Source organism: Centropristis striata, chromosome 14 (genome assembly GCF_030273125.1).
Source record: "Centropristis striata isolate RG_2023a ecotype Rhode Island chromosome 14, C.striata_1.0, whole genome shotgun sequence".
Classification (NCBI taxonomy): Eukaryota; Metazoa; Chordata; class Actinopteri; order Perciformes; family Serranidae; genus Centropristis; species Centropristis striata.
Window position 1 is genome coordinate 31,854,280 of NC_081530.1, and position 27,427 is coordinate 31,881,706.

Here is a 27,427-nt window from a genome sequence, read left to right on the forward strand (position 1 = left end):
CATCAGACGCACAGCTTTGGAGAAGAATTCAAAGGTTACTCAGCAGCACGTGGCCCAATGTCCTCCAAGACAGGAAAGGCCATTCGTCCTCCATAAACATCTTTATGGTTTTTACCACTCTTTCTTTTAAGCCATGTGGTTTCTGCAATTTTGATGGCCCCCACACACTCTCTCCCTTCACACACTTCCACTGTAAATAATCTTAGATCAGACTGCATGTTTTCTTTGCTTTTCTTTGTTTATTTAGAAGAAATACCCTTTTGTATGCTGTCCATTTAATGTTGCACACTACGAACGACATACTAACCTCTTCTATGAAAAGAATTCCAAATTCATTCAACCACTACTAAATATGAATATGGTAATTTGATTATATTTATTAAGTTAATTATTAATCAGTGTTCCAAATTGATAAATTAGAGTGGTGCCCCAACTCAAGGTGACTTAGAGTATATCAAGTCATATCATTTATTATAAATAATTATTTATGATAATTATTAAAATCCCTTCATTTAACTGGAAGAAATACTTCTTTGCTCAATATCTTAGACATAAAAATATCTGTTTTTGTTAACAAGCCTCCATGGAAATGTATTGTGCTTTAAGCCTTAAAGTGAATACATTTAGTACAGGGGACAATTTACATTGAAAAAAACAACATTGAATGTCTTGCTTCATCAGCCAGACCATCAAAAACATTTGCTCTGCATCAGTTTATCCCACTTAACCCCCCAACCCCCCAAAAAGAAAAAGGCCAATTTCTTCCCGAACGCAATTTGATAGCATGATTTAAAAATAATCAGGGGTGATGTGCTATTGTGCTCATGTTTTGAGAGTGATCTCTCTTGGAACTGGATTTGATTCAGTGGCTCAACAAGATCTGCAAGTGTTTATAATGTCTGTACAAATTGAATTGTGACATGGAGTCTGATAGCTTTTTTGGAACATACCTAACAGCCCGAGGCCCCTTCAGTTTAACTGCATGGACTGTGTGTTGATGTATCAGTACAACAAGCAGAGATTTCTTTAGTTTGATAAAACACTGTCATGCAAGACCAGCTTTTGTGTGTCACTCTTGTGCATGATGTTGTAATGAAAGTGGTGAACGAATGGGAAACAGATAATTTCTCTGATGAGCATTTACTGCCCTCTGGTGGCAAGCAGATGTGTGAACTGAACTAAAATCTTTCTTAAGCAAGTGTACCTTAACTATGGAGATTCGCCTTGAAATCCACATGAACACATATCCAGTGTAGTGAGTGATGGAGTTGTCTGTAGCTTTTCTCAAAAACATAGCTAAAACAAAAAAAAGTGGTCCCCACTTTGCCAGAACAAAATGAAAATAGTCCACTATTAATAATAATAGTATAAAGATCCACTCTCACTTGTGCACGTATGTTAAAATTAGGTCAGAAAAATAAATGATTTATAGTATTTACAAAAGTTAATCAATTACTAGTAGTGTGTGTGTGTGTGTGTGTGTGTGTGTGTGTGTGTGTGTGCTCAGTGAAGTGTGTCAGTCTCTGCAGTAGCTTCCAGCTGCAGCAGTCAGTTCAGTTTCTGTTCTGCTGACTGAGGGAGGTTTTTGTACGACGCTTTTTCACTGTGTGAACACATACTGGCTGTTGACAACATGATAACTCTGACAGTAGTAAACTGCTGCATCTTCAGTCTGAACTCCACTGATGGTCAGAGTGAAGTCGACTCCATTCCCCGCTCCACTTCCACTGAATCTGGAGGAGATTCCAGAAAATCTATCTGATGTTCGGTAGATCAGAAGTTTAGGAACTTCTCCAGTTTTCTAATGGTACCAGGCCAGGTAGTATTGTGAGCCAGTGTAGTGGTGAACCTTTGTACTGGCCTGACAGGGAATAGAAGCAGTTTGACCCAGCTGGACAGATTTAGCTGCTGGCTGAGTCAACACAACATTTTGTCCCACAGACCCTGAGGAGAGAGAAGAAACACTGGACATGAGATGCTGAGGTGAAACTCTATAACAATCCAAATGATTTTCACCTGAGAGAAAGATGATCTTTCTCACCCTGAGTGAAGCAGAGGAGAGTCCAGATGAGGATCAAAGTCATGTTTCTGATGAGGAGGATTTCTGTGGCTTCTGTTGTCATGAAGGACAGCTGTCAGTCATCCAGTGTTCAACTCTCAGGACTATAAACTCTCCCAGAGCACTGGAGCATGGTGCTGCTGATGCAAAGTGGCTCTCTATGGAAATGCTCTGACTGACTCTAACAGTTATATTTTCTAACAGTGCATCGAAGTTAAAGTGAGTTCCATGTTGAAAACTGTTTTTTCTTTCTCATAAAATGTTATCTTCTAATTTGAAAAGAGAGGCGGGCCAATACTCGGCTGGGATAATAGTTGTTTTGTTGATAAAAAAAGATTTGGAGAAGATGTTACACATGTTTTAACATTATTCTCCAAACGATTACATTTTTTTAATGAAATATCTTCTGGTTGCAAAATGATATGAGTAATGATTAAATACTTACCTCCAGCATGAGGTTATGTTTTAGTGGGTCTGTCTGTCAGTGTATCAGCAGTATAACAAAAAAAACACTGGATGCATTTTTATGAAACTACATTGAAAGGTGAAGCATGGACAAAGAAAAAAGCAATTTGGAGTTTATCTGATTTGTTTTCATTGTGAGGTTGTGTGTCATGGTGCATTCAAGTGCTGTTGGAATAAATGGGTAAAAAATAGGTTTGGATCAAACAACTGCAGTTCGAGAATACGTGGGATGCTTTATGAAAGTGTATGTATTTACCAATAAAACAAAAGTGTCCCAGTTTGAAATCGTTTAAATGTAATTTATTGTATTCACAATATTAGTTTCTGAATTTAAAAGTACGAAAGATATGTTTTTGTTAATTTAAAAGGGATATGGTCATTGTACATATAATCTACTGCAGTTCATAATCAAATTATGGGCTGAAAAAATGATATATAATGTATCTGTGATGTTTGACAGGTTTAATCTACTAAAATGTGTGAGAGACTGCCAAGGGGAAAATAAAAAGAGGATGAGGACACGAATGTCTTATAGATCATTGAATTAAAAGGTGTCTTAGTATTAATACAACCCAAAGTTTGTCTGCACAATGTGTGTGTCCAGTGAAGTGTGTCAGTCTCTGCAGTAGCTTCCAGCTGCAGCAGTCAGTTCAGTTTCTGTTCTGCTGACTGAGGGAGGTTTTAGTACGACGCTTTTTCACTGTGTGAACACATACTGACTGTTGATCCAGTGATAACTCTGACAGTAGTAAACTGCTGCATCTTCAGCCTGAACTCCACTGATGGTCAGAGTGAAGTCAGAGTTTGATCCACTGCCTGTAAAACGATCTGGAGTCCCTGACTGACGAGTGCTAGTATAGTAAATAAGCAGTTTAGGAGTTTCTCCATCTCTCTGTTGGTACCAGGCTAACCGGTCCCCACCATAAACATCCTGACTGGTCCTACAGCTGATGGGGACGGAGCCTCCCGGAGCAGACCTCACTGCTCCAGGCTGAGTCACTGTGACCTGTCCTCTGGACTCTGAGGACACAGAGACAGAAACATAAAGCAGCGTCATGGTTTTGTCGGCTTCATTTCAGAGGGACGGATGTTCATAGAGGAGAGGAGTTTGATTCTCTGGACTTTACCTGTGAAGCAGCAGCAGAGGAGAGTCCAGATGAGGACGCAGATCAAAGTCATGTTTCTGATGAGGAGGATTTCTGTGGCTTCTGTTGTCATGAAGGACAGCTGTCAGTCATCCAGTGTTCAACTCTCAGGACTATAAACTCTCCCAGAGCACTGGAGCATGGTGCTGCTGATGCAAAGTGGCTCTCTATGGAAATGCTCTGACTGACTCCAACAGGGACCTGGATTACTCTGATAAACTGATTGATCCATTGATGATCAGCATCATCAGAATATTGTTTCAGGATGTTTAAATGCAGTTTTTATTCGGTTTTACTACTTGAAAAACTTGGTATCAAAATGTTTCAATTTACGATTCAAAGTGCTAACCGGAACAACTATAAAAAGTCTGTTATTACCTGTTACATATAGGTGTTGATCACAGGATGACTGCATCAGACACTTGATATTTTATTTGCACCCATGTATTATTTGTATATCTCATTGGCTGCTACCTGCCCATTTGTACAATGTTATATATAATATAATGTGTATCGTCTGTTTTTAAGGTGTGCTGTGTTAAGGGCATTGTATGTACCTGGAGAAGCCAAAGACACATTTCCAATGAAATCAATCTAATGTAATTTAATATCTGTAATATTATAATAAAAATACTGTATTTCAAAAAATCTGCATTTCGAAATCTGTCATTGTGTTGTTATTCATGTTCATGTTATCTGTAAGATCTTCTAACAGAGACCTATCTTGGTGAGTTTGTTTGTGTCAAAGTCAGAGAGCCGTGTCTCTCTACAGTGAGAGGTTTTTGTACGGCAGCTCAATGAGTTTGTATCACTGTGGTACACATTCGGTGGAGGAACCAGACTGGATGTTGGAAGTAAGTCAAATATCTTACATTTTTAACAATTCTAGCCATCTGTCTTTCTGTTTTTTATATATTACACAGTCCAGGAAAAAGATAGCTGCTTTATCACTTTAATTTGTGAGTTTTTGACCAAGATTTTGCAGTCAGAGACAAAGTTGACTTCAGCAACATAACTTCAAAAACTACTTTTAATGGAAAAAATCATTTTAAATAACAGGATGAATGATTATTTCCATCTTCAGTGGTAATGTTGCATATTTAGGGCTTGTAGGTTTAGTTCAGTTGGACAAAGTCAGAGAGCCGTGTCTCTCTACAGTGAGAGGTTTTTGTACGGCGGCTCAATGAGTTTGTATCACTGTGGTGGACTTTTGGTGGAGGAACCAGACTGGATGTTGGAAGTAAGTCAAATGTTTATTTAAAAAAAGTTTCTGAACCGGTTATTATTATAACACTTTATAATTATTATAATTAAGTTGTTTGATGTTTAGTTTTCCACCACAATAATAACTGTTGTTATGGTGAATTAACTTCATGAAGAAAAATTTAACAAAGTGGAGATAAAGATTGGAGATAAAAAAAAATTAATAATCTGTATACTGTGTCATGTGTTGTTGCAGTTTTTGAGTCTTTAAATCATTTGAACAGTTTACTAAATAATGACTGAAATCCAACATAATAACATTCATTGCTGTCAGTTTATATCCTGTATTAATGTTAAATTTAACAGATTAAATAATGTGTAGTTCAGGTTTTTCATGCTGCTGATGAGTTTAAAAATGTTGCCTGCTTCTTTTATTTCCAGTGTAGTTTGATATATTTCAGCTCATTCTGTACGATGATTCTCTCTGTGCTGATATGCATGAGAGGCTTCTTAAAGGGAAGTGAAACAATGTGTGAGTGAGTGACTGGTGGAGCAGAAAAACCATCTGACAGAAACTCCTTAAAGGAGAAGATCAACTCTCACACAGGAAAGGTGTCCAAGTGTCTGCTGGTTGATTGACAGCTGTGTGTTCCCGCTGTCCTCTAATCTGATTGGTGTCTCCTAGGTGATGCCCGTCCCACCCTGACGGTGCTGCCCCCCTCCACTGAGCAGCTGCAGCAGGGGAAGGCCACGCTCATGTGCCTGGCCAACAAGGGCTTCCCCTCAGACTGGAGTCTGGCCTGGAAGGTGGACGGCAGCAGCAGCAGCAGCAGCAGCAGCAGCATCAGCTGGGAGCAGAGCAGCAGCCCCGGGGTGCTGGAGAAGGACGGCCACTACAGCTGGAGCAGCACCCTGAGGCTCTCTGCAGACCAGTGGAGGAAGGTGGGCTCTGTGACCTGTGAGGCCACCCAGGGCTCCCAGACTCCGCTCTCAGAGACTCTGAGGAGAGACCAGTGTCCCCAGTCCTGATCTGACTCACTGGTTTTACTCTGCTACTGCTCTCAGTCTGCACTCTTTCTCTGTTTCTCTCATGATGTTTCAACATTAATTTGTTCTTGCTTGTGTTGTTAGTTTTAACATTTTCAAACAATAAAGAATTCCATCATATCTTATAAAAGTGACGGGTCTTTTGAATTCCTTTCTTTCACATGTGTTATATATTAGGAGCATGAATCAGATTAATGCGCCAAAGTGACAATCGTAAGAAGTACATTTTTTCCTGATTCGTTTTAATTGTTTTAAGACTGTAGACATGGTGCAGCTATTTCAATGGTAAATCACAAAGCTGTAATGGTGTGAGGCATTGTACAGTTAGCAATTGTTCTGCACTTTGTACCTCTCTCTTCGTTCTTGCTAGTGTTGATGCTTTCAACATTTTAAAGCAATAAAGATTTTATGCATATTATGAAAATGTCTTTTGACTTCCTTTCTGTGACATATAAGATATAACAGTCCAGTCCAGAACTGTAAAGTCCAGAGTAGTTTTTAGTGGTTTTGAGAGGTTATTTTTGAATTGTTGTTCCATTTTACAGCTGTCAGTCATCCAGTGTTCAACTCTCAGGACTATAAACTCTCCCAGAGCACTGGAGCATGGTGCTGCTGATGCAAAGGGGCTCTCTATGGAAATGCTCCGACAGTGTTCCCAGTCCTGAACTGACTCACATGTTTTACTCTGCTTCTACTCTCAGCAACTCTTTCTCTCTCATAAGATTAAATATTTCAATAGTGATATGTTTTAATTTATCATGCAGATTTTTATGCAAATTTTTTCCAAGTATATTTTCATTTGTATAAATTGATTAATGAGGGATGTTTTCAATTTGTGAGATTTGTTGTAAATTTACTAAAATATTAGATCATTTCCTCTGTAAGCACAATCTGATAATGTCTTAATTTCAACAATGTTACAATAAAACAACAATAGATTATTGTGGTCAAAAAGGATGAATAAAAGTCATTTTAAAATGGCCTTTAAGTTAATCAACAGTCTGAATGTAGTTTTAGAGAAATAGAAACAAAAGTATATCATCAGCATAGAGGGATTCAACATAAAGCTCATGTTTAAGATTTACTTTAATTTATGTGTTTTTGTAAAACTTTCAGTTCAAAGGCAACAGAAGAGAATGTAATATTGAAAGCCCTTGCTGTTAATTATTTATAAACTGGATACAAAAAGTCTTGATTGCAGACTTTGATACGAGTTTGAATTTGCGGAAATTAAAAATCAAATAAAGCATTCTTAAGAAAGTATCACAACCTTATTTCTTAACTCTGGATAGCTTTTTCATGAATTAGTATAAATGAAATGATACAGTTCAACACTGTTTATGTTTTTCAGATGGATGAGAAGGATAATAATTTAATCCTGAGAAATGTTGTGGTGCAATGATAATTTGTAACAACATGTCTGTTAATAGTGCAGACATCAAGACTGGTTGATTCAAACACAGAGTAGGTTATGAATTAATCTTTGCCTGACAAAATAGGATATTATTAAGGTAATTTGTGTCTTTGTACTTTGTTTTTATATATTAAATTATGAAGCATATTCACATGATATTTTGTCCAGCTCTAATTTCTCTGCAGCTGTTGAGTCAGATCAGTTCCTCTTTATATGAGGGAGGTTTTTGTACGACGTTGTATCACTGTGTGAACGGGTAGCTGTTATGCTGCTGACAGTAATAATCTCCTGCATCTTCAGTCTGAACTCCACTGATGGTCAGAGTGAAGTCAGTCTGACGTGCTGTTGCACTAAAACGATCTGGAACTCCAGACTGACGATACGTAGTATCTGCAAACAGGAGTTTAGGAGCATCTCCAGGTTTCTGAAGGTACCAGTTAATGTCATCACCGATAAGTGAACTGGATTTACATTTGATAGAGACAGTCTGTCCTGGAACAACAGACTGAGATCCAGGAGACTGAGTCAGGATGATGTCTCCTGATGAACCTGGAAAACATGAAAAAAATGAAAGTTTTAATGAGACAAATCCAGCTCGGAGAAAGATAATTAACATCCAAATATCTCTAACATGCAGAACAGATGGAAGAAGGTAAATGCTGCTTGTTTCACTGTTTCTCCATCACAGCAGAACATCATTGTGGTGAACCTGGTTTGATCCTGAAGCAAAGTTTTCAGAAGAGAGTCTCACCCTGAACAAGGAGCCCCAGGGTGAGCAGCAGTAGAATCAGTGATATCTTCATTGTGCTGCCGGCGTGTCAGTGTCTCTGAAAGGCCTGGACAGCCACTGATCAACACTGGCCTCTTAACAGCTGGGAGCAGAGAGGCAGGACACATATGCAAACACACAGAGGCAGAGAACTGTCAACCTACTGTGATGAAAATTTGGTGTTTCCTGCATGGTGGGACATGAAGTAGGTGGCGACCTACTTGATATTCAAGACGCAAGGCATTGTGGGAACTCACTCTGTGAACTTAACTCTTGCTGCATCCCAAAGCCCTTAAGTTTCGCCTCCTCTATCCTCTATCCTCGCTTGAACCGGAAGTTCTTTCGCGGGCGCCATCTTTAAGACCGTCCCAAAGCCCTTATTTGTGATCGGAGGATAGAGGATAGAGGATAGAGGAGGCATATCGGAGGAGGCACAAGCGAGGATACACGAGAGAATCCTATGCGGAAGTCTTTTAGCGGTGGCCCCGCCCCCTGACTCGTTGAATAGACGCAGCAGCTGATCGGACTGATGTTATACATCAACATCGCTGTAGTTTGATACCGGAGTGAAGACAGATCACAGATTAAACTAAAGTGTGTCACCACAAGTTTTATATTTTATTTATATGATTCACCATGTAATTAAAATCTGTTTTATTGTGACTCTGAACAACAAAAACACCACAAACATATTTCTACATTTATAATAAATTAAGAGAAACATCGCTCTAGAAGTTATTTTCCTTTTTCCTTTTTTTCCTTTTCGTGATCTGTTTTTTCCACCGTACAGATTTATTATGGATATTATTAAAGTAAAAAAAAAAAAAAACAGTAGAGAGTCTGAGAGTCTGTCTGTCAGCAAGAAACACTTTTACATTGTTTGTCATTTTCATCAGTCCCACGCGAGGCTGATCATTACTGAGTGACATAATTTACATTTTACCTTCATCATCTAACCTAATAAAATATTGGCCGGTGTTCAGCGGACACAATCATGTTCTGGTATATTAAATAATTAATTTATCACCAGGATCGTCTACTAAGACGGCGTATTAGGGCAATATACGAAATAAATAAATAAATAAATAAATAGATAGGAACCCAGGGGAGAGGGACCCAGCCACCATGGCATGATTAAAAACAGATAACATGAGGTGATGTTACGACATCACCACATTTCATTCCTTTCTACCTGCGGGATGTCTCTTCTTCTCCATCACTCGCTCTGTTTAAGGTGTTTTATCAGAGTGATCCGACTGACGCTCCTCCTCCTCGCGTTCACACGGAGCGCTGTCTCTCTTTCAGACCTCCTCTGCTTCTTGTTGACAGTTACAGTGTAACGTTCGTCTAAACTTTTTTCACAGCAGCAGGTTTATTGTTCCCAGCCTTCATTCCTCACGGTCATCCTCATGTGATGCGTCTTTACGCTGCCATGGAGCCGGGTTTATGGAATCTTTATTCATCTTTTTGAAGTGTGTGTGTGTGTGTGTGTGTGTGTGTGTGTGTGTGTCTGTGTGTGTATGTGTGTGGCACCGGACGGACCCAGTGAGGCATGGACCAGTATTACCCCCCTCCCCCGGGTCCGTATTTTTTTTTCATACTTGGCCCTAATAGTTGTCCTAATACAGCAGCAAATAATAATTAATAAATTATATAAAGACATTCCCGTGCCCCTGAGCTGGACACAGTTCACAGTATAAATACACAATGGAGGTTGTTATTCATGTGCAGGTCTTTGTTAAACAGAGAAAACACTTATTATTATTATTATTATTATTATTATTATCATCATCAGTGCATGTCTCCAGCTGTTAAAGCGACTGACAGCTGATCCAGCTGTGATCCGCTGCCGCCGTCATTAGAAACGGACGTCGCTTCACGTGACGCTCCGGAGGGAAGGACGTCCCATTTGTCTTAAATCGTTTCTCCTCTCCTCGCTTCCCTCACTTGCGTCTCTCCATGCATCCCCGGTGGGCGGGACTAAGACGCAAGTGAACGGCGCAAGTGAGGGACGCATAGATGCGAAATAAGGGCTTTGGCACGCAGCCTCTGATAACACCATGAGAGAGGGGAACATGTAGACCAGTGGTTTCTGTCCTGATGTGATGTATAGGGGAGGAAGATAGGACCACATTGAGTCTTGCTGGAGAATCAATGCTGGGACCTACAACAGATATAAGTCGAGCGGTGTACGGGACTTTGTTGTACTGTAAAAGAGCCATTCGGAATTGTGCGGTGTATGGAATATGAATGTTATTATTGTTAGTATTGAGTGCTTTGTGTTTGGCCAGCTCGCCCATTAACTTAGTGCAGGTGTCAAAATTGCCACGACACTACCCAAGTCAGGACACCTGATTCTGCTCATTACTTGAATAGAAATGTGTCTTTTAGAATTTGTTTTTAAAGAATTTGATAGGGAGACAATGAATGCAAATCAAAAGGGGACCTCTATGAACTGTAGTGAAATTAAGGGAATCTAAAAACAATTTCCCTTTTTTGTGGCTTCCATATCTGCTAAATAGTTCCCACTAGAGGCTGACATTGCCCTATCTAATGCACAGTGATATCTATTTCAATCAGCACATATGTTGTCCAATATACAGAGATATGAAAACTTATGTCAGAAGATATAATTCAGAAAATGAGACTTGAGGTGATTTATGAACGGTGTGATATATTTATTTATGTTTTAACTATTCTTTATTATCTTGATAATTAATACTAGAATTTGTTCACAGTTTTATTTGCATATATATATACATTGTATATATGTTTATGTATCGACACACCTGCTCTGAATCAGTTCTGTTCGTCCTTCCTTTCTCCCAGAGTTTTCTATTCTCTCCAGCCAATCAGTTCTCAGCTTGTTTTCCTGCCTAATCACCTCATTCTCCTCACCTGAGATTCTCTGCAGTCTCTCCACCTGCAGGTCATCCCCTCATCACATTACTTTGTATTTCAGGCCCCGTTTACATGAGGACGCTCGCGGGTAAAAACGACAAAATATTTTATCGGAAGTGCCTTTCGTTTAGACGGTGACGGCGTTTTGGGGGCTTAAGTACGCAAAAATCTGAAACCACCCTCCAAAGTGGAAAAGTTAAATACGCTCCGCCGTAGCGTGTCGTCTACACTGACAAGACGCAAAACTCTGCTCAGATCTGCTCACGTCACGTATGTGTTTACGTCACATACATGCTCCAGTACAGGAAAATAAACAAACATGTGGTATTATTTCCATGCGTCGGACCTTCAAGCTGCTCTGGCAGCTCTAATAAACTTGAAGGAGTCTTTCCACCAAATGTACAGGATATGTACAGATAGTATTAGTGAACAGAGAAGGATCTGGAATTACCTCCATCACATTTTGGATGCAGCAATTCGTCGGAGGCGAGCCAGACGGCTGTGAACGAGACCTGGGAGATCTAGTGATGGTGGATAACTTTGTGGAAGGAGTAGCTGATGGAAATGTGTGGCGTTAAAACTTCTGCATACCCAAAGATGCTCTTATCGCTTTAAGTGATGCCGCCTGGCTGCATACAATCGAATTTCACACACTATTGCGTCACCGTATGCACGCAGATTTCCTCCCGAAAACGCTCGTCTAAACGAGGAATAAAAAGTGAAGACGCAACGCCACTTTTGCGTCTTCTGTTCAGACCGTCCTCGTGTAAACGTAGCCTTAGTCCTGATTTTTTTCCTCGATGGAACATGCATATTGTCTATGTTGTCTAACAAATATACATTTTCTGCCCTTATTTTTTTCCAAACATTCAATTACTGGTCTAAAAAAATGCAAATAGAAACCAAAAGTTTCTACAAACAAAGAAATAGCCCCATTGCAAAACATCTGTGTTTCACTCACACAAGCCTTTATGAAAGACAAAATAAGTTTTTATATTGTCTTTCATGTCAGAAGTAGGACAAAATGGTTCCTGCTTTTCAAATCATCTGTAATTTATTTTAGACAAAGAAAGTACAGTGTGTGTGTGTGTGTGTGTGTGTGACCAGGGAAGTGTGTCAGTCTCTGCAGTAGCTTCCACCTGCAGCAGTAAGTTCAGTTTCTGTTCTGCTGACTGAGGGAGGTTTTTGTACGACGCTTTTTCACTGTGTGAACACCCACTGACTGTTGGGATAGAATTCCCCCATGCAGTAGTAAACTGCTGCATCCTCAGTCTGAACTCCACTGATGGTCAGAGTGAAGTCAGAGTTTGATCCACTGCCTGTAAAACGATCTGGAGTCCCTGACTGACGAGAGCTAGTAGTGTGAATAAGCAGTTCAGGAGTTTCTCCATCTCTCTGTTGGTACCAAGACAGATCCACTCCATCTACTCTATGACTGGTCCTACAGCTGATGGAGACGGAGCCTCCCGGAGCAGAGCTCACTGCTCCAGGCTGAGTCACTGTGACCTGTCCTCTGGACTCTGAGGACACAGAGACAGAAACATAAAGCAGCATCATGGTTTTGTCGGCTTCATTTCAGAGGGACGGATGTTCATAGAGGAGAGGAGTGTGATTCTCTGGACTTTACCTGTGAAGCAGCAGCAGAGGAGAGTCCAGATGAGGACGCAGATCAAAGTCATGTTTCTGATGAGGAGGATTTCTGTGGCTTCTGTTGTCATGAAGGACAGCTGTCAGTCATCCAGTGTTCAACTCTCAGGACTATAAACTCTCCCAGAGCACTGGAGCATGGTGCTGCTGATGCAAAGTGGCTCTCTATGGAAATGCTCTGACAGTGTTCCCAGTCATGAACTGACTCACATGTTTTACTCTGCTTCTACTCTCAGCAACTCTTTCTCTCTCATAAGATTAAAGAATTCAATAGTGATATGTTTTAATTTATGTTGATGATGGCAGTTATTTTTTATAATGCACATTTTTATGCAAATGTTTTCCAAGTATATTTTCATTTGTATAAATTGATTAATGAGGGATGTTTTAAATTTGTGAGATTTGTTGGAAATTTACTAAAATATTAGATCATTACCTCTTTAAGCAAAATCTGATAATGTCTTAATTTTAACAATGTTACAATAAAACAACAATAGAATATTGTGGTCAAAAAGGATGAGTAAAAGTCATGTTAAAATGGCCTTTAAATAAATCAACAGTCTGAATGTAGTTTTACAATATTTGAAACAATAGTAAATCATCAGCATAGAGGGATTCAACATAAAGCTCATGTTAAAGATTTACTTTAATGTATGTGTTTTTGCAAAACGTCCAATTCAAAGGCAACAGAAGAGAATGTATCATATGAAGCCCTTGCTGTTTACTATTTATAAACTGGATAGAAAAAGTATTTATTGCAGACTTTGAAATAAGTTTCAATTTGTGGAAATAAAAAATCACACACAGCATTCTTTACGAAAGTATCACAATCTTATTTCTTAACTCTAGATTGCTTTTTCATAAATACATAGTGTAATTAATATTAGTAATTCATGTAGTGATCCAGTTCAACACTGTTTATGTTTTTCAGATAGATGAGAAGGATTACAATTAAACCCTAAGAAAATGGTTTAAAGAATAAAGTTCTGGTGCAATGATAATTTGTTATAGCATGCCTGTTAAAAGTTCAGACATCAAGACTGTTTGATTCAAACACAGAGTAGGTTATTAATGGATTTTTTTACAAACAATATAGTCAATAAAAATATGAGATTCAGGTTATTTCTGTCAATATACCTTGTTATGATGATTTAATTATGTTGCATATTTAAAGTTTTTTTTTTTAGCTCTAATTTGTATGCAGCTGTTGAGTCAGATCAGTTCCTCTTTATATGAGGGAGGTTTTTGTACGACGTTGTATCACTGTGTGAACGGGAAGCTGTAACCACTCTGTGAACAGTAATAAACTCCTGCATCTTCAATCTGAACTCCACTGATGGTCAGAGTGAAGTCAGTTCCAGATCCACTCCCACTGAAACGACCTGCTACTCCAGACTGACGACTTGTAGAAGAATAAATCAAGAGTTTGGGAGATTCTCCAGATTTTTGAAGGTACCAGTGAAGGTAGTTACTTATACCTGAACTGGCTTTACATCTGATAGAGACAGTCTGTCCTGACACAACAGACTGAGATCCAGGAGACTGAGTCAGGATGATGTCTCCTGATGAACCTGGAAAACATGAAAAAAATGAAAAGTTTTAATGAGACAAATCCAGCTCGGAGAAAGATAATTAACATCCAAATATCTCTAACATGCAGAACAGATGGAAGAAGGTAAATGCTGCTTGTTTCACTGTTTCTCCATCACAGCAGAACATCATTGTGGTGAACCTGGTTTGATCCTGAAGCAAAGTTTTCAGAAGAGAGTCTCACCCTGAACAAGGAGCCCCAGGGTGAGCAGCAGTAGAATCAGTGATATCTTCATTGTGCTGCCGGCGTGTCAGTGTCTCTGAAAGGCCTGGACAGCCACTGATCAACACTGGCCTCTTAACAGCTGGGAGCAGAGAGGCAGGACACATATGCAAACACACAGAGGCAGAGAACTGTCAACCAAACCAAGTCAGGACACCTGATTCTGCTCTTTATGAAAAAACTAGAAACATAATAGAACATTTACTTTGAAGGTCTTCTCCCATTACCTTGCTGGAAATGTGTCTTTTAGATTTTGTTTTTAAAGAATTTAATAGGAAGACAAAATGCAAATCAAAAGGGGATCTCTATGAACTGTAGTGAAATTACTGGAATCTAAATAAAGATTTCTTCTTTTCTGTGGCTTTATTATCTGCTAAATAGTTTCCACTAGAGCCCGACATTGCCCTATCTAATGCACAGTGATATCTATTGCAATCAGCATATATGTTGTCTGATATACAGAGATATGAAACCTTATATCAGAACATATAAGTCAGAAAATGAGACTTGAGGTGATTTGTGAATGGTGTGTAATATTTATTTATGTTTTAATAATTTTTTATTATCTTGATAAATAATAGTAGAATTGGTTCAACGTTTTATTTGCATATACAGACATTGTATATATATGTTTACGTATCTACACACCTGCTCTGAATCAGTTCTGTTCCTCCTTCCTTTCTCACAGAGTTTTTATTCTCTCCAGCCAATCAGTTCTCAGCTTGTTTTCCTGCCTAATCACCTCATTCTCCTCACCTGAGATTCTCTGCAGTCTCTCCACCTGCAGGTCATCTCCTCATCACATTAGTTTGTATTTCAGTCCTGATTTTCAGAAGACTCAGTTTTGTCTTGCCTCAATGGAACATGAATAATGTCTGTATGGTTCAGCAAAAGTGCATCCGTCCTTATTTTAGTTCCATTTAGTTCCATACTATCATTGGTGGAAAAAACAATTGCATTGCAAATGGAAGGCAAAAGATTCTGCACACAAGGATCTGTGCAGTTGATTCGACTCTGTAGAAATCTTCATCAGGTTATTCTACAGGATGATTTTCATTATCTCACCACGGTCGACTTGTTCTGTTTCTTTCATTAAGTGCAGAAAGTTGTTACAAGGTGAAAAGGCCCAAACACATCTTATGGATCCACTTTAAATAGAGCTAGACTGAGGTTGCAATGACAGCTTTAGTAATGAATAAAACATATATATTCTGGGAAAGGCTGCAGGAGATATGTTGTTGTTTTTCATCTCAATTTGAAAAGCATAAACAATTTTTCCTTCATTCTATCTGTAAAAATGTAAACTATGGTTTATTATCATTATTATATTTATTATGTTTAAGAGTGTATCTGTGTGTGTGTGTGTGTGTGTGTACTCAGTGAAGTGTGTCAGTCTCTGCAGTAGCTTCCAGCTGCAGCAGTCTGTCAGCAGAACAGAAACTGAACTGAGGGAGGTTTTTGTACGACGCTTTTTCACTGTGTGAACACAGCTTGACTGTTGATAGAGTGATAACTCTGACAGTAGTAAACTGCTGCATCTTCAGTCTGAACTCCACTGATGGTCAGAGTGAAGTCGACTCCATTCCCCGCTCCGCTTCCACTGAATCTGGAGGAGATTCCAGAAAATCTATCTGATGTTAGGTAGATCAGAAGTTTAGGAACTTCTCCAGTTTTCTGTTGGTACCAGCCCAGTAAGTATTGTGAGCCAGTGTAGTGGGAAACCTTTGTACTGGCCTGACAGGGAATAGAAGCAGTTTGACCCAGCTGGACAGATTTAGCTGCTGGCTGAGTCAACACAACATTTTGTCCCACAGACCCTGAGGAGAGAGAAGAAACACTGGACATGAGATGCTGAGGTGAAACTCTATAACAATCCAAATGATTTTCACCTGAGAGAAAGATGATCTTTCTCACCCTGAGTGAAGCAGAGGAGAGTCCAGATGAGGATCAAAGTCATGTTTCTGATGAGGAGGATTTCTGTGACTTCTGTTGTCATGAAGGACAGCTGTCAGTCATCCACTGTTCAACTCTCAGGACTATAAACTCTCCCAGAGCACTGGAGCATGGTGCTGCTGATGCAAAGTGGCTCTCTATGGAAATGCTCTGACTGACTCCAACAGGGACCTGGATTACTCTGATAAACTGATTGATCCATTGATAATCAGCATAATCAGAGTGTTGTTTCAGGACGTTTAAATGCAGTTTTTATTTGGTTTTCCATCTTGGAAACTTGGTCTCGAAATGTTCGATTCAGGGTCCCAAGAGCCGGCCGGAACAACTATAAAAAGTCTGTTATTACCTGTTACATATAGGTGTTGATCACAGGATGACTGCATCAGACACTTCATATGTTATTTGCCCCAATGTATTATTTGTATAACTCATTGGCTGCTACCTGCCCATTAGTACAATTGTAGTTATATGATTCTGTGTATTGTCTGTTTTTAAGATGTGATGTGTTAAAGGCATTGTATGTACCTGGAGAAGCCAAAGACACTTTTCTAATGAAGTCAATCTAAGCTAATTTAATGTCTGTAAAATAAAACAAATATACTGTATTGTATAAAAATGTGCATTAGGAAATCTGTTGTTGTTATCAGTTTTCATGTTATCTGTAAAATCTTCTAACAGAGACCTATCTTGGTGAGTTTGTTTGTGTCAAAGTCAGAGAGCCGTGTCTCTCTACAGTGAGAGGTTTTTGTACGGCGGCTCAATGAGTTTGTATCACTGTGGTACACGTTCGGTGGAGGAACCAGACTGGATGTTGGAAGTAAGTCAAATATCTTACATTTTTAACAATTCTAGCCATCTGTCTTTTCTGTTTTTATATATTACACAGTCCAGGAAAAAGATAGCTGCTTTATCACTTTCATTTGTGAGTTTTTGACAAAGATTTTGCAGTCAGAGGCTTCAGCAACAAAACTTCAGAAACTACTTTTAATGAAAAAAATGTTTTTAAATAACAGGATGAATGATTATTTCCACCTTCAGTGGTAAAGTTGCATCTTTAGGGCTTGTAGGTTTAGTTCAGTCAGACAAAGTCAGAGAGCCGTGTCTCTCTACAGTGAGAGGTTTTTGTACGGCGGCTCAATGAGTTTGTATCACTGTGGTGGACTTTTGGTGGAGGAACCAGACTGGATGTTGGAAGTAAGTCAAATGTTTATTTTAAAAAAAGTTTCTGCACAGATTATCATTATAACTTTGTATAATTAATTTATCTTGTGTTTCTTGATGTTTAGTTTTCCACCACAATGATAACTGTTATGTTGAATTAACTTCATGAAGTAGCATTGAACAAAGTGGAGATAAAGATTGGAGATACATTTTTTATGTAATCCTTATATTGTGTCATGTGTTGTTGCAGTTTTTTAGTCTTTCATTAATTTGAACAGTTTACTAAATAATGACTGAAATCCACATGAATAACATTTAATTATCCATCAGTTTATTTTCTGTATTTATTTATGTTAACTTTACGTACTTCTGAACTTCGTATATATTGTGTAGTTCAGGTTTTGTATGCTGCTGATGAGAGTTTAAAAATGTTGCCTGCTTGTTTTATTTCCAGTCTAGTTTGATATATTTCAGCTCATTCTGTACGATGATTCTCTCTGTGCTGATATGCATGAGAGGCTTCTTAAAGGGAAGTGAAACAATGTGTGAGTGAGTGACTGGTGGAGCAGAAAAACCATCTGACAGAAACTCCTTAAAGGAGAAGATCAACTCTCACACAGGAAAGGTGTCCAAGTGTCTGCTGGTTGATTGACAGCTGTGTGGTCCCGCTGTCCTCTAATCTGATTGGTGTCTCCTAGGTGATGCCCGTCCCACCCTGACGGTGCTGCCCCCCTCCACTGAGCAGCTGCAGCAGGGGAAGGCCACGCTCATGTGCCTGGCCAACAAGGGCTTCCCCTCAGACTGGAGTCTGGCCTGGAAGGTGGACGGCAGCAGCAGCAGCAGCAGCAGCAGCATCAGCTGGGAGCAGAGCAGCAGCCCCGGGGTGCTGGAGAAGGACGGCCACTACAGCTGGAGCAGCACCCTGAGGCTCTCTGCAGACCAGTGGAGGAAGGTGGGCTCTGTGACCTGTGAGGCCACCCAGGGCTCCCAGACTCCGCTCTCAGAGACTCTGAGGAGAGACCAGTGTCCCCAGTCCTGATCTGACTCACTGGTTTTACTCTGCTACTGCTCTCAGTCTGCACTCTTTCTCTGTTTCTCTCATGATGTTTCAACATTAACTTGTTCTTGCTTGTGTTGTTAGTTTTAACATTTTCAAACAATAAAGAATTCCATCGTAGATTATAAAAGTGACGGGTCTCTTGAATTCCTTTCTTTTACATGTGTTATATATTAGGAGCATGAATCAGATTAAAGTGCCGAAGTGACAATCGTAAGAAGTACATTTTTTCCAGATACATTTTTATAGTTTTAACACTGTAAACATGGTTCAGCTATTTCAATTAATGTTAATAGAAAGGATTCACAAAACTGTAATTACAAACCAGCGACTCATCTGCATGAAGTGATATAACATGAGTCAAATATGACATTTTAAACCCAAAAAACAAGCTTGTTTGTTTTAAAGTTTATTAAAATGTATTTATTTAATTCTTTGATAACTCTCAGAGACCCTGAGAGACCAGTGTTCCCAGTCCTGATTCTAACCCTCATCAATAAACCACTACTGTCTAACTTTGATACATTATTTGTTCACATTCAGTAAAACCTCTCAGTGTGTTTCTAAAAAATATGTAACTCTAATCCTCTCAATGATTTTCAGTCATATTCAGCATAATTCTGTTGACACTGATTTTTATTTATAATGAACTGACACCATGGTATTTTCCAAAACATGAAGGGGAAAAAATTGTTAACCTTAATTGAAATTTTCAACAAAGATGAAAGTTGTGCTAGCCACTTTCCTTTCAGTGATTTATTATAGTGAAATCTTCGGTAACACTTTATATTAAGGTCCTTGTAATAACCATTAATCAACAAGTAATAAGGCCCTTGTAAGTCCTTACAAGATGCTTATTAACATTATTGTGTGTTTATAAGCCTATATAAGTGTTAATAATGGCATTATAATACAGTTAATAGCAGGCTATAAGAGATTTATAAGCGCTTATAAGAAACTAGTTAACAGTTTGCAAATGTTTAAGAACATTAATAAAAGCCTCATGAGTATCTTATAATTGTTCATAATAGCATTGCAAACACCCATTATGTCTTTGCCATGCCTTTATTAATCTTCTTTAGTTGCTTATTGATATTAAAATATACTTTATTGCTCATCTATTATAAGTTAACTATGCACTTGTTAACAGTTAACTATGCTTTTTGCAGCTACCGGATCTAAAGCGAGAACAATGCTTTATCAAAGCTAATACATAATTTATTATGCATTATTAAGCCTTTAAGAATCTTTTTTTTGATTGCTTTACTTTAAGGTTTACTTTTTATCTTCAAAGTTTTTCTCCGCGAACTACCTTCAAAAATCAGTTTTCTGACTTTGTCTCTTTCCGGTGCTTTTGGCGGGCCTCTTCTTTTTCTGCTTCAAGAGCTTTTATTTTGAAGGCAGACAGTAAAACCGAAGGTTCCGGTTTAAGGTAGCGGGCGGCTGATAGCTTACACACACACGATCGACGTGAACGTCATTCTGATCCCGCCTGAAAAATGGAGGCAGTGGCCCCAATATCTCCCCCAAGTCGGATTCAAATGCGAAGTGGACGTCGAAAATAAGCTGTTTTCATATTTAAATAATCTAGTTTATGCATCTAGTAACAGTAATTGCTAACTTATTTTGTCTCCACCTATGCTGTATGCAATTTATGTTGTGAAAATATATATCTTCTCTCTTTAGTTGTGCACTGTACACATTTCTGAACATGATACTTGCTGTCGTTTACACTTTAATATACAGCAGTGATTTGAGTCAAATAATGACCAAATAATAATTACAATTTCAACTGTAGAGTGTTATTGCAGGATATTTCAAGACCTTTTTTTTTTTTTTTTAAATGAATTTCATTATTATGAAAACACAGATAACAAGGCAAACTGCATTGTTATCTATATATAGCTAGAAACAAAAATATGTTATGTTTTATAGCCATTACTGCTGCTCTCTGTATAAATTAAGGTATTTTTGTATGGAAACCAGCCTTTTTATTGTAACCACAAAATATCCTTTATAACTACCACATGTCTGATATTTGTCTTCATACAGGATCAAGAAACACCAACATGAGAGATGATCCCCTGAAGCATCTGTTGCATCAGCTTCTGATTTTTCTGGATCTTCTGAGTCAAGTTCCTCATCCTCTACCAAGTCCTCCTCAGTCTCCATTTTTACAGTTCCTGAAAGTGCTTTTTTTATTTATTTATTTTTTACATTTTTAGTCCACAGCAATCAATAAATAAAACAAGTTTGACCTTCACAGTTGAAACACTTGTATTATGCTTTTTTTCCCCTTCCCATTATATCAACATTGACCACATTCTAGATGTGGAGGTTGTGAAAATCATTAACCAGTAATTAACACATAATTAAATATTTATTAGCCTTAATAAGGCATTGTTCTCGCTTTAGATCCGGTAGCTGCAAAAAGCATAGTTAACTGTTAACAAGTGCATAGTTAACTAATAGTCAAGTCAAGTCAAGTCAGATTTATTTATGTAGCGCATTTACAGACGGCTGAGCCGCACCAAAGTGCTTCACATAAAAGTGCAAGAAAGTGCAATAAAATACAGAATTGACAAAGGTAACAAAGAAAACAAAAAAAACAAAACAACATTTAATTTAAAATAAATTAAAAGAAGATGGGATATTTTTTAAAAGCACTGTGGGATTACTAGGGTACACTATTCACTAGCACTTGCCAGAGAAAAAAAAAACTTTAATCGAAGGCAAGAGAAAAGAGGTGGGTTTTTAAGAGGGATTTAAAAACATTTCGTGACTGCGCTGCACGGATGTGGAGGGGGAGGCAGTTCCAGAGTCTGGGGGCTGCTACTGGGAAGGCCCTGTCGCCCCTTGTTTTTAGTCTGGACCTGGGCACCTCCAACAGCAGCTGGTCAGCTGACTGTAGAGCTCTGGAGGGGGTGTGGTGGTGCAGGAGGTCAGACAGGTATATAGGGGCCAGACCATGGAGGGATTTGTAAACAGTTAGAAGAAGTTTATAGTCAATGCGGTGACGGATGGGGAGCCAGTGGAGCGATGCGAGGACTGGGGTGATGTGATCGTGTTTTTTAGTGCAGGGGAGGAGTCTGGCGGCTGAGTTTTGGACCAACTGCAGGCGGCGAAGCTGCAATTGATCCATACCGGTGTAGAGGGCGTCGCAGTAGTCCAATTGTGATGTGATGAAGGCATGAATAGTTTTCTCCAGGTCACTCTGAGGCAGGTAAGCTTTTGTCTTGGCTAGTGTTCTCAGGTGGAAAAAGCTTCTCCTCACCACTGCGCTAACCTGCTGCTCAAACTTAAAAGCACTGTCAAAAATCACGCCAAGATTTCTGACAGAAAGCCGGATGTTGGAGGCGAGAGGGCCTAGGGCATCAGTGGAGAAGGCCGGAGAGGTTTTGCCAAAAATAATGATCTCCGTCTTGCTCTCGTTAAGGTTGAGGAAGTTTGCACCCATCCATGATTTGATGTCAGCCAGACAATCACGCAGTGGCTGGAGTGCAGCCTGCCCATCAACCTTAAGAGGCAGATATAGCTGGACGTCATCGGCAAAGCAGTGGAAGGAGATGTTATGTTTGACCAGGATGTCCCCTAGGGGTAAAATATATAACAGGAAGAGGATGGGACCTAGTATAGAGCCCTGAGGGACCCCACAGGTGAGGGGGGCAACAGAGGAGAAGAAATCCCCAAGCAGGACAGAGAAGCTCCTGTCAGCCAGGTAGGACTGAAAGAACTTCAGGGCGGTGCCTTTGATGCCAACTTGGTGCTCAAGCCGAGACAGCAGGATCCTGTGATCCACCGTGTCAAAGGCTGCTGTGAGATCGAGGAGCACTAGGATCACAGGACTCCCTGAGTCAACGACTAGGAGCAGGTCGTTTAGCACTCTCAGGAGTGCAGTCTCTGTGCTGTGGGCTGTTCTGAAGCCAGACTGGAATTTTTCGTAGATGTTGTTGTTGGTCAGAAAGGCTTTCAGCTGGACATAGACTTCTCGCTCGAGGACTTTAGACAGGAAGGGTAGTTTGGAAATAGGTCTTTAGTTAGACAGAATGGAGGGGTCGAGGTTGGGTTTTTTTAGTAGTGGCTGCACTACGGCGAACTTGAAGGCAGCCGGGACACAACCAGTGGAGAGGATGGAATTCATCAACAGTCGAAGGAAGGGGGCAACTGAGTTGAAAACTGTAGCATCCTTAAGTAGACGGGAGGGTAGACAGTCAGAGGGGCAGTTGGAAGGCTGCAGGTGTCTGACTGCATCGGAGAGGGAGGATAGGGTAATGGGCTCAAACTGCTCGAAGACAGTCGGCTGGGGAAGGGGGGGAGGCGGGGGGAGGGGGCTGGCAGAGATATCAGAGATAATAATAACAGCATAATAAATTACTTATTAGCTTTAATAAAGCATTGTTCTCGCTTTAGATCCGGTAGCTGCAAAAAGCATAGTTAACTGTTAACAAGTGCATAGTTAACTAATAATAACAGCATAATAAATTACATTTTATTTTAGTAAAGCAAACAAAAAAGATTCTTAAAGGCTTAATAATGCATAATAAATTATTTGTTAGCTTTAATAAAGCATTGTTCTCGCTTTAGATCCGGTAGCTGCAAAAAGCATAGTTAACTGTTAACAAGTGCATAGTTAACTAATAATAACAGCATAATAAATTACATTTTATTTTAGTAAAGCAAACAAAAAAGATTCTTAAAGGCTTAATAATGCATAATAAATTATTTGTTAGCTTTAATAAAGCATTGTTCTCGCTTTAGATCCGGTAGCTGCAAAAAGCATAGTTAACTGTTAACAAGTGCATAGTTAACTAATAATAGATGAGCAATTTTAATATCAATAAGCAACTAAAGAAGATTAATAAAGGCATGGCAAAGACATAATTGGTGTTTGTAATGCTATTATGAACAATTATAAGATAATCATGAGGCTTTAATTAATGTTCTTAAGCATTTGCAAACTGTTAACAAGTTTCTTATAAGCGCTTATAAATCTCTTATAGCCTGCTATTAACTGTATTATAATGCTATAATATAATAATATTAACACTTATTTAATAATAATATTAACACTTATATAGGCTTATAAACACACAATAATGTTAATAAGCATCTTGTAAGGACTTACAAGGGCCTTATTACTTGTTAATTAATGGTTATTACAAGGACCTTAATATAAAGCGTTACCAAATCTTCTTAATGCCTCAGCTTCTGCCGGTAAAGTACTGTCTTACGTATTGCCAGTGATTCATTTTATTTTTGTAATAGCTTGCATTTTATTTTTTCTAAGGTCTGCGAAAATAAATTAAACATGTGAGCATGTGTGTGTACTGTGTGTGCTCAGTGAAGTGTGTCAGTAGCTTCCAGCTGCAGCAGTCAGTTCAGTTTCTGTTCTGCTGACTGAGGGAGGTTTTTGTACGACGCTTTTTCACTGTGTGAACACAGACTGACTGTTGATGACATGAAAACTCTGACAGTAGTAAACTGCTGCATCTTCAGTCTGAACTCCACTGATGGTCAGAGTGAAGTCAGAGTTTGATCCACTGCCTGTAAAACGATCTGGAGTCCCTGACTGACGAGTGCTAGCAGAGTAAATAAGCAGTTTAGGAGTTTCTCCATCTCTCTGTTGGTACCAGGCTAAACGCTGGTAGCTGCTCGAACCATAAACCTTCTGACTGGTCCTACAGCTGATGGAGACGGAGCCTCCCGGAGCAGAGCTCACTGCTCCAGGCTGAGTCACTGTGACCTGTCCTCTGGACTCTGAGGACACAGAGACAGAAACATAAAGCAGCATCATGGTTTTGTCGGCTTCATTTCAGAGGGACGGATGTTCATAGAGGAGAGGAGTTTGATTCTCTGGACTTTACCTGTGAAGCAGCAGCAGAGGAGAGTCCAGATGAGGACGCAGATCAAAGTCATGTTTCTGATGAGGAGGATTTCTGTGGCTTCTGTTGTCATGAAGGACAGCTGTCAGTCATCCAGTGTTCAACTCTCAGGACTATAAACTCTCCCAGAGCACTGGAGCATGGTGCTGCTGATGCAAAGTGGCTCTCTATGGAAATGCTCTGACTGACTCCAACAGGGACCTGGATTACTCTGATAAACTGATTGATCCATTGATGATCAGCATCATCAGAGTGTTGTTTAGGGATGTTTAAATGCAAATTTTATTTGATTTTACTTCTCGAAAAACTTGGTATCAAAATGTTTAGATTTACGATCCAAAGAGCCAACCGGAACAACTATTAAAGCCTGTTATTACCTGTTAGATAGAGGTGTTAAATAGAGAAACTTAATTTTTTATTTTCTCTCATGTATTATTTGTATATCTCATTGGCTGCTACCTGCCCATTTGTACAATTGTAAATATATTATTCTGTGTATTGTCTGTTTTTAAGGTGTGATGTGTTAAAGGCATTGTACCTGGAGAAGCCAAAGACACAGTTCCAATGAAGTCAATCTAATGTAATTTAATATAATAATAATTTAATATACTGTATTGTATAAAAATGTGCATTATGAAATCTTTTGTTGTGATCAGTTATCTGTAAAATCTTCTAACAGAGACCTATCTTGGTGAGTTTGTTTGTGTCAAAGTCAGAGAGCCGTGTCTCTCTACAGTGAGAGGTTTTTGTACGGCGGCTCAATGAGTTTGTATCACTGTGGTACACGTTCGGTGGAGGAACCAGACTGGATGTTGGAAGTAAGTCAAATATCTTACATTTTTAATAATTCTAGACATCTGTCTGTTTTTTTATTTATTGTACAGTACAGGAAAAAGATAGCTGCGTTACCATTTTTATTGATAAGTTGACTTCAGCAAGATAACTTCAAAAACTAATTTTAATGAAAAAAAATATTTTTAAATAACAATTTCCATCTTCAGTGGTAAAGTTGCATCTTCAGGGCTTGTAGGTTTAGTTCAGTCAGACAAAGTCAGAGAGCCGTGTCTCTCTACAGTGAGAGGTTTTTGTACGGCGGCTCAATGAGTTTGTATCACTGTGGTTGACTTTTGGTGGAGGAACCAGACTGGATGTTGGAAGTAAGTCAAATGTTTATTTCAATAAACAGTTTCTGAACCGATTATTTTTATAACATTTTATAATTAATTATAATTATGTTGTTTGATGTTTAGTTTTCCACCACAATAATAGCTGTTGTTATGATGAATTAACTTCATGAGGAAACATTGAACAAAGTGGAGATAAAGACTGGAGATGCATTTTTTTGTATCTTTATATTGTGTCATGTGTTGTTGCAGTTTTTCAGTATTTGAATAATTTGAACAGTTTACTAAATAATGACTGAAATCCACACTAACAACATTTATTGCTGTCAGTTTATTTTCTGTATTAATGTTGAATTTAACAGACTAAATGATGTGTAGTTAAGATTTTTCATGCTGCTGATGAGAGTTTAAAAATGTTGCCTGCTTCTTTTATTTCCAGTGTAGTTTGATATATTTCAGCTCATTCTGTACGATGATTCTCTCTGTGCTGATATGCATGAGAGGCTTCTTAAAGGGAAGTGAAACAATGTGTGAGTGAGTGACTGGTGGAGCAGAAAAACCATCTGACAGAAACTCCTTAAAGGAGAAGATCAACTCTCACACAGGAAAGGTGTCCAAGTGTCTGCTGGTTGATTGACAGCTGTGTGTTCCCGCTGTCTCTAATCTGATTGGTGTCTCCTAGGTGATGCCCGTCCCACCATGACGGTGCTGCCCCCCTCCACTGAGCAGCTGCAGCAGGGGACGGCCACGCTCATGTGCCTGGCCAACAAGGGCTTCCCCTCAGACTGGAGTCTGGCCTGGAAGGTGGACGGCAGCAGCAGCAGCAGCAGCAGCAGCAGCAGCAGCAGCAGCAGCAGCAGCAGCATCAGCTGGGAGCAGAGCAGCAGCCCCGGGGTGCTGGAGAAGGACGGCCACTACAGCTGGAGCAGCACCCTGAGGCTCTCTGCAGACCAGTGGAGGAAGGTGGGCTCTGTGACCTGTGAGGCCACCCAGGGCTCCCAGACTCCGCTCTCAGAGACTCTGAGGAGAGACCAGTGTCCCCAGTCCTGATCTGACTCACTGGTTTTACTCTGCTACTGCTCTCAGTCTGCACTCTGTAACTCTTTCTTTCTCACACGTTCTTGCTTGTGTTGATGCTTTCAACATTTTCAAATAATAAAGATTGGATCATGTGTATTATGAAAGTATTGTGTTCCTTTGTTTGTTACTATAGTCATTTTTGTTTGTTAATCTGATGAATATTCTGAATATATAGGTCAATCAAGAGTACTTTTTAGTGTTTTTAAAAGGTCATTCTTGCATTGTTGATCTATTGTATGTACAATGTTTTGTCTATTCAACTAGTTCATGCCCTTGAAGATTTGATTTTTAATGTGTTGTTAAATATTCTGAAGATCTGAAATATAAAATATAAATAATAATAGAAATGATTCACAACATTATAAATAAAAAAGAAGCGTATTGTCTGCATAAAGTGTTATATCAAGAATTGAATTTGGGATTTTAAACAAACAAGCAAGCATGATTGCTTGTTTTCAACTTTTTAAATGTATCATTTTTATAATTCGATAACTCTCAGAGACTCTGAGGATAGACCAGAGTCCCCAGTCCTGACCTGACTCACTGGTTTTACTCTAATGCAGAGTGCAGACTGAGAGCAGCAGCACTTTCCCTTTGTCAATGTCTTTTTTTCCATCATGTGCTCATCTTAATATTCTTAAACTTCAAATAATGATGATTTCATTGTTTTAATGATCAAAATTCTGTTAATGTTTTCAAATAATAAA

At 39.1% G+C, this 27,427-nt stretch overlaps 1 pseudogene and 9 gene segments (V, D, J or C); 3 read left to right on the forward strand and 7 right to left on the reverse strand.

Annotated features, from left to right (window-relative positions):
* Nucleotides 1-1,600: 1,600 nt before the first annotated feature.
* Nucleotides 1,601-2,121, reverse strand: LOC131984353 (immunoglobulin kappa variable 4-1-like; annotated as a pseudogene).
* Nucleotides 2,122-3,025: 904 nt separating this feature from the next.
* Nucleotides 3,026-3,703, reverse strand: LOC131985179 (Ig kappa chain V region 3381-like). The segment is given in 2 exon segments: nt 3,026-3,544; nt 3,652-3,703. Coding segments are annotated over 2 exon segments (375 nt in total).
* Nucleotides 3,704-5,400: 1,697 nt separating this feature from the next.
* LOC131984354 (Ig kappa-b4 chain C region-like) lies at nt 5,401-6,333 on the forward strand. The segment is given in 2 exon segments: nt 5,401-5,404; nt 5,558-6,333. Coding segments are annotated over 2 exon segments (348 nt in total).
* A 1,241-nt stretch (nt 6,334-7,574) lies between these two features.
* On the reverse strand, nt 7,575-8,136 carry LOC131984322 (Ig kappa chain V region GOM-like). The segment is given in 2 exon segments: nt 7,575-7,882; nt 8,085-8,136. Coding segments are annotated over 2 exon segments (360 nt in total).
* A 3,979-nt stretch (nt 8,137-12,115) lies between these two features.
* On the reverse strand, nt 12,116-12,682 carry LOC131984297 (immunoglobulin kappa variable 3-20-like). The segment is given in 2 exon segments: nt 12,116-12,523; nt 12,631-12,682. Coding segments are annotated over 2 exon segments (372 nt in total).
* Nucleotides 12,683-13,472: 790 nt separating this feature from the next.
* LOC131985266 (immunoglobulin kappa variable 1-39-like) lies at nt 13,473-14,476 on the reverse strand. The segment is given in 2 exon segments: nt 13,473-14,221; nt 14,425-14,476. Coding segments are annotated over 2 exon segments (363 nt in total).
* Nucleotides 14,477-15,936: 1,460 nt separating this feature from the next.
* LOC131984355 (immunoglobulin kappa variable 4-1-like) lies at nt 15,937-16,465 on the reverse strand. The segment is given in 2 exon segments: nt 15,937-16,280; nt 16,378-16,465. Coding segments are annotated over 2 exon segments (426 nt in total).
* Nucleotides 16,466-18,118: 1,653 nt separating this feature from the next.
* On the forward strand, nt 18,119-19,328 carry LOC131984356 (immunoglobulin kappa constant-like). The segment is given in 2 exon segments: nt 18,119-18,122; nt 18,276-19,328. Coding segments are annotated over 2 exon segments (345 nt in total).
* Nucleotides 19,329-23,979: 4,651 nt separating this feature from the next.
* LOC131985099 (immunoglobulin kappa variable 3-20-like) lies at nt 23,980-24,428 on the reverse strand. The segment is given in 1 exon segment: nt 23,980-24,428. A coding segment is annotated over 1 exon segment (369 nt).
* Nucleotides 24,429-25,422: 994 nt separating this feature from the next.
* On the forward strand, nt 25,423-27,364 carry LOC131985411 (Ig kappa-b4 chain C region-like). The segment is given in 2 exon segments: nt 25,423-25,673; nt 26,323-27,364. A coding segment is annotated over 1 exon segment (351 nt).
* The last annotated feature ends 63 nt before the right edge of the window (nt 27,365-27,427 follow it).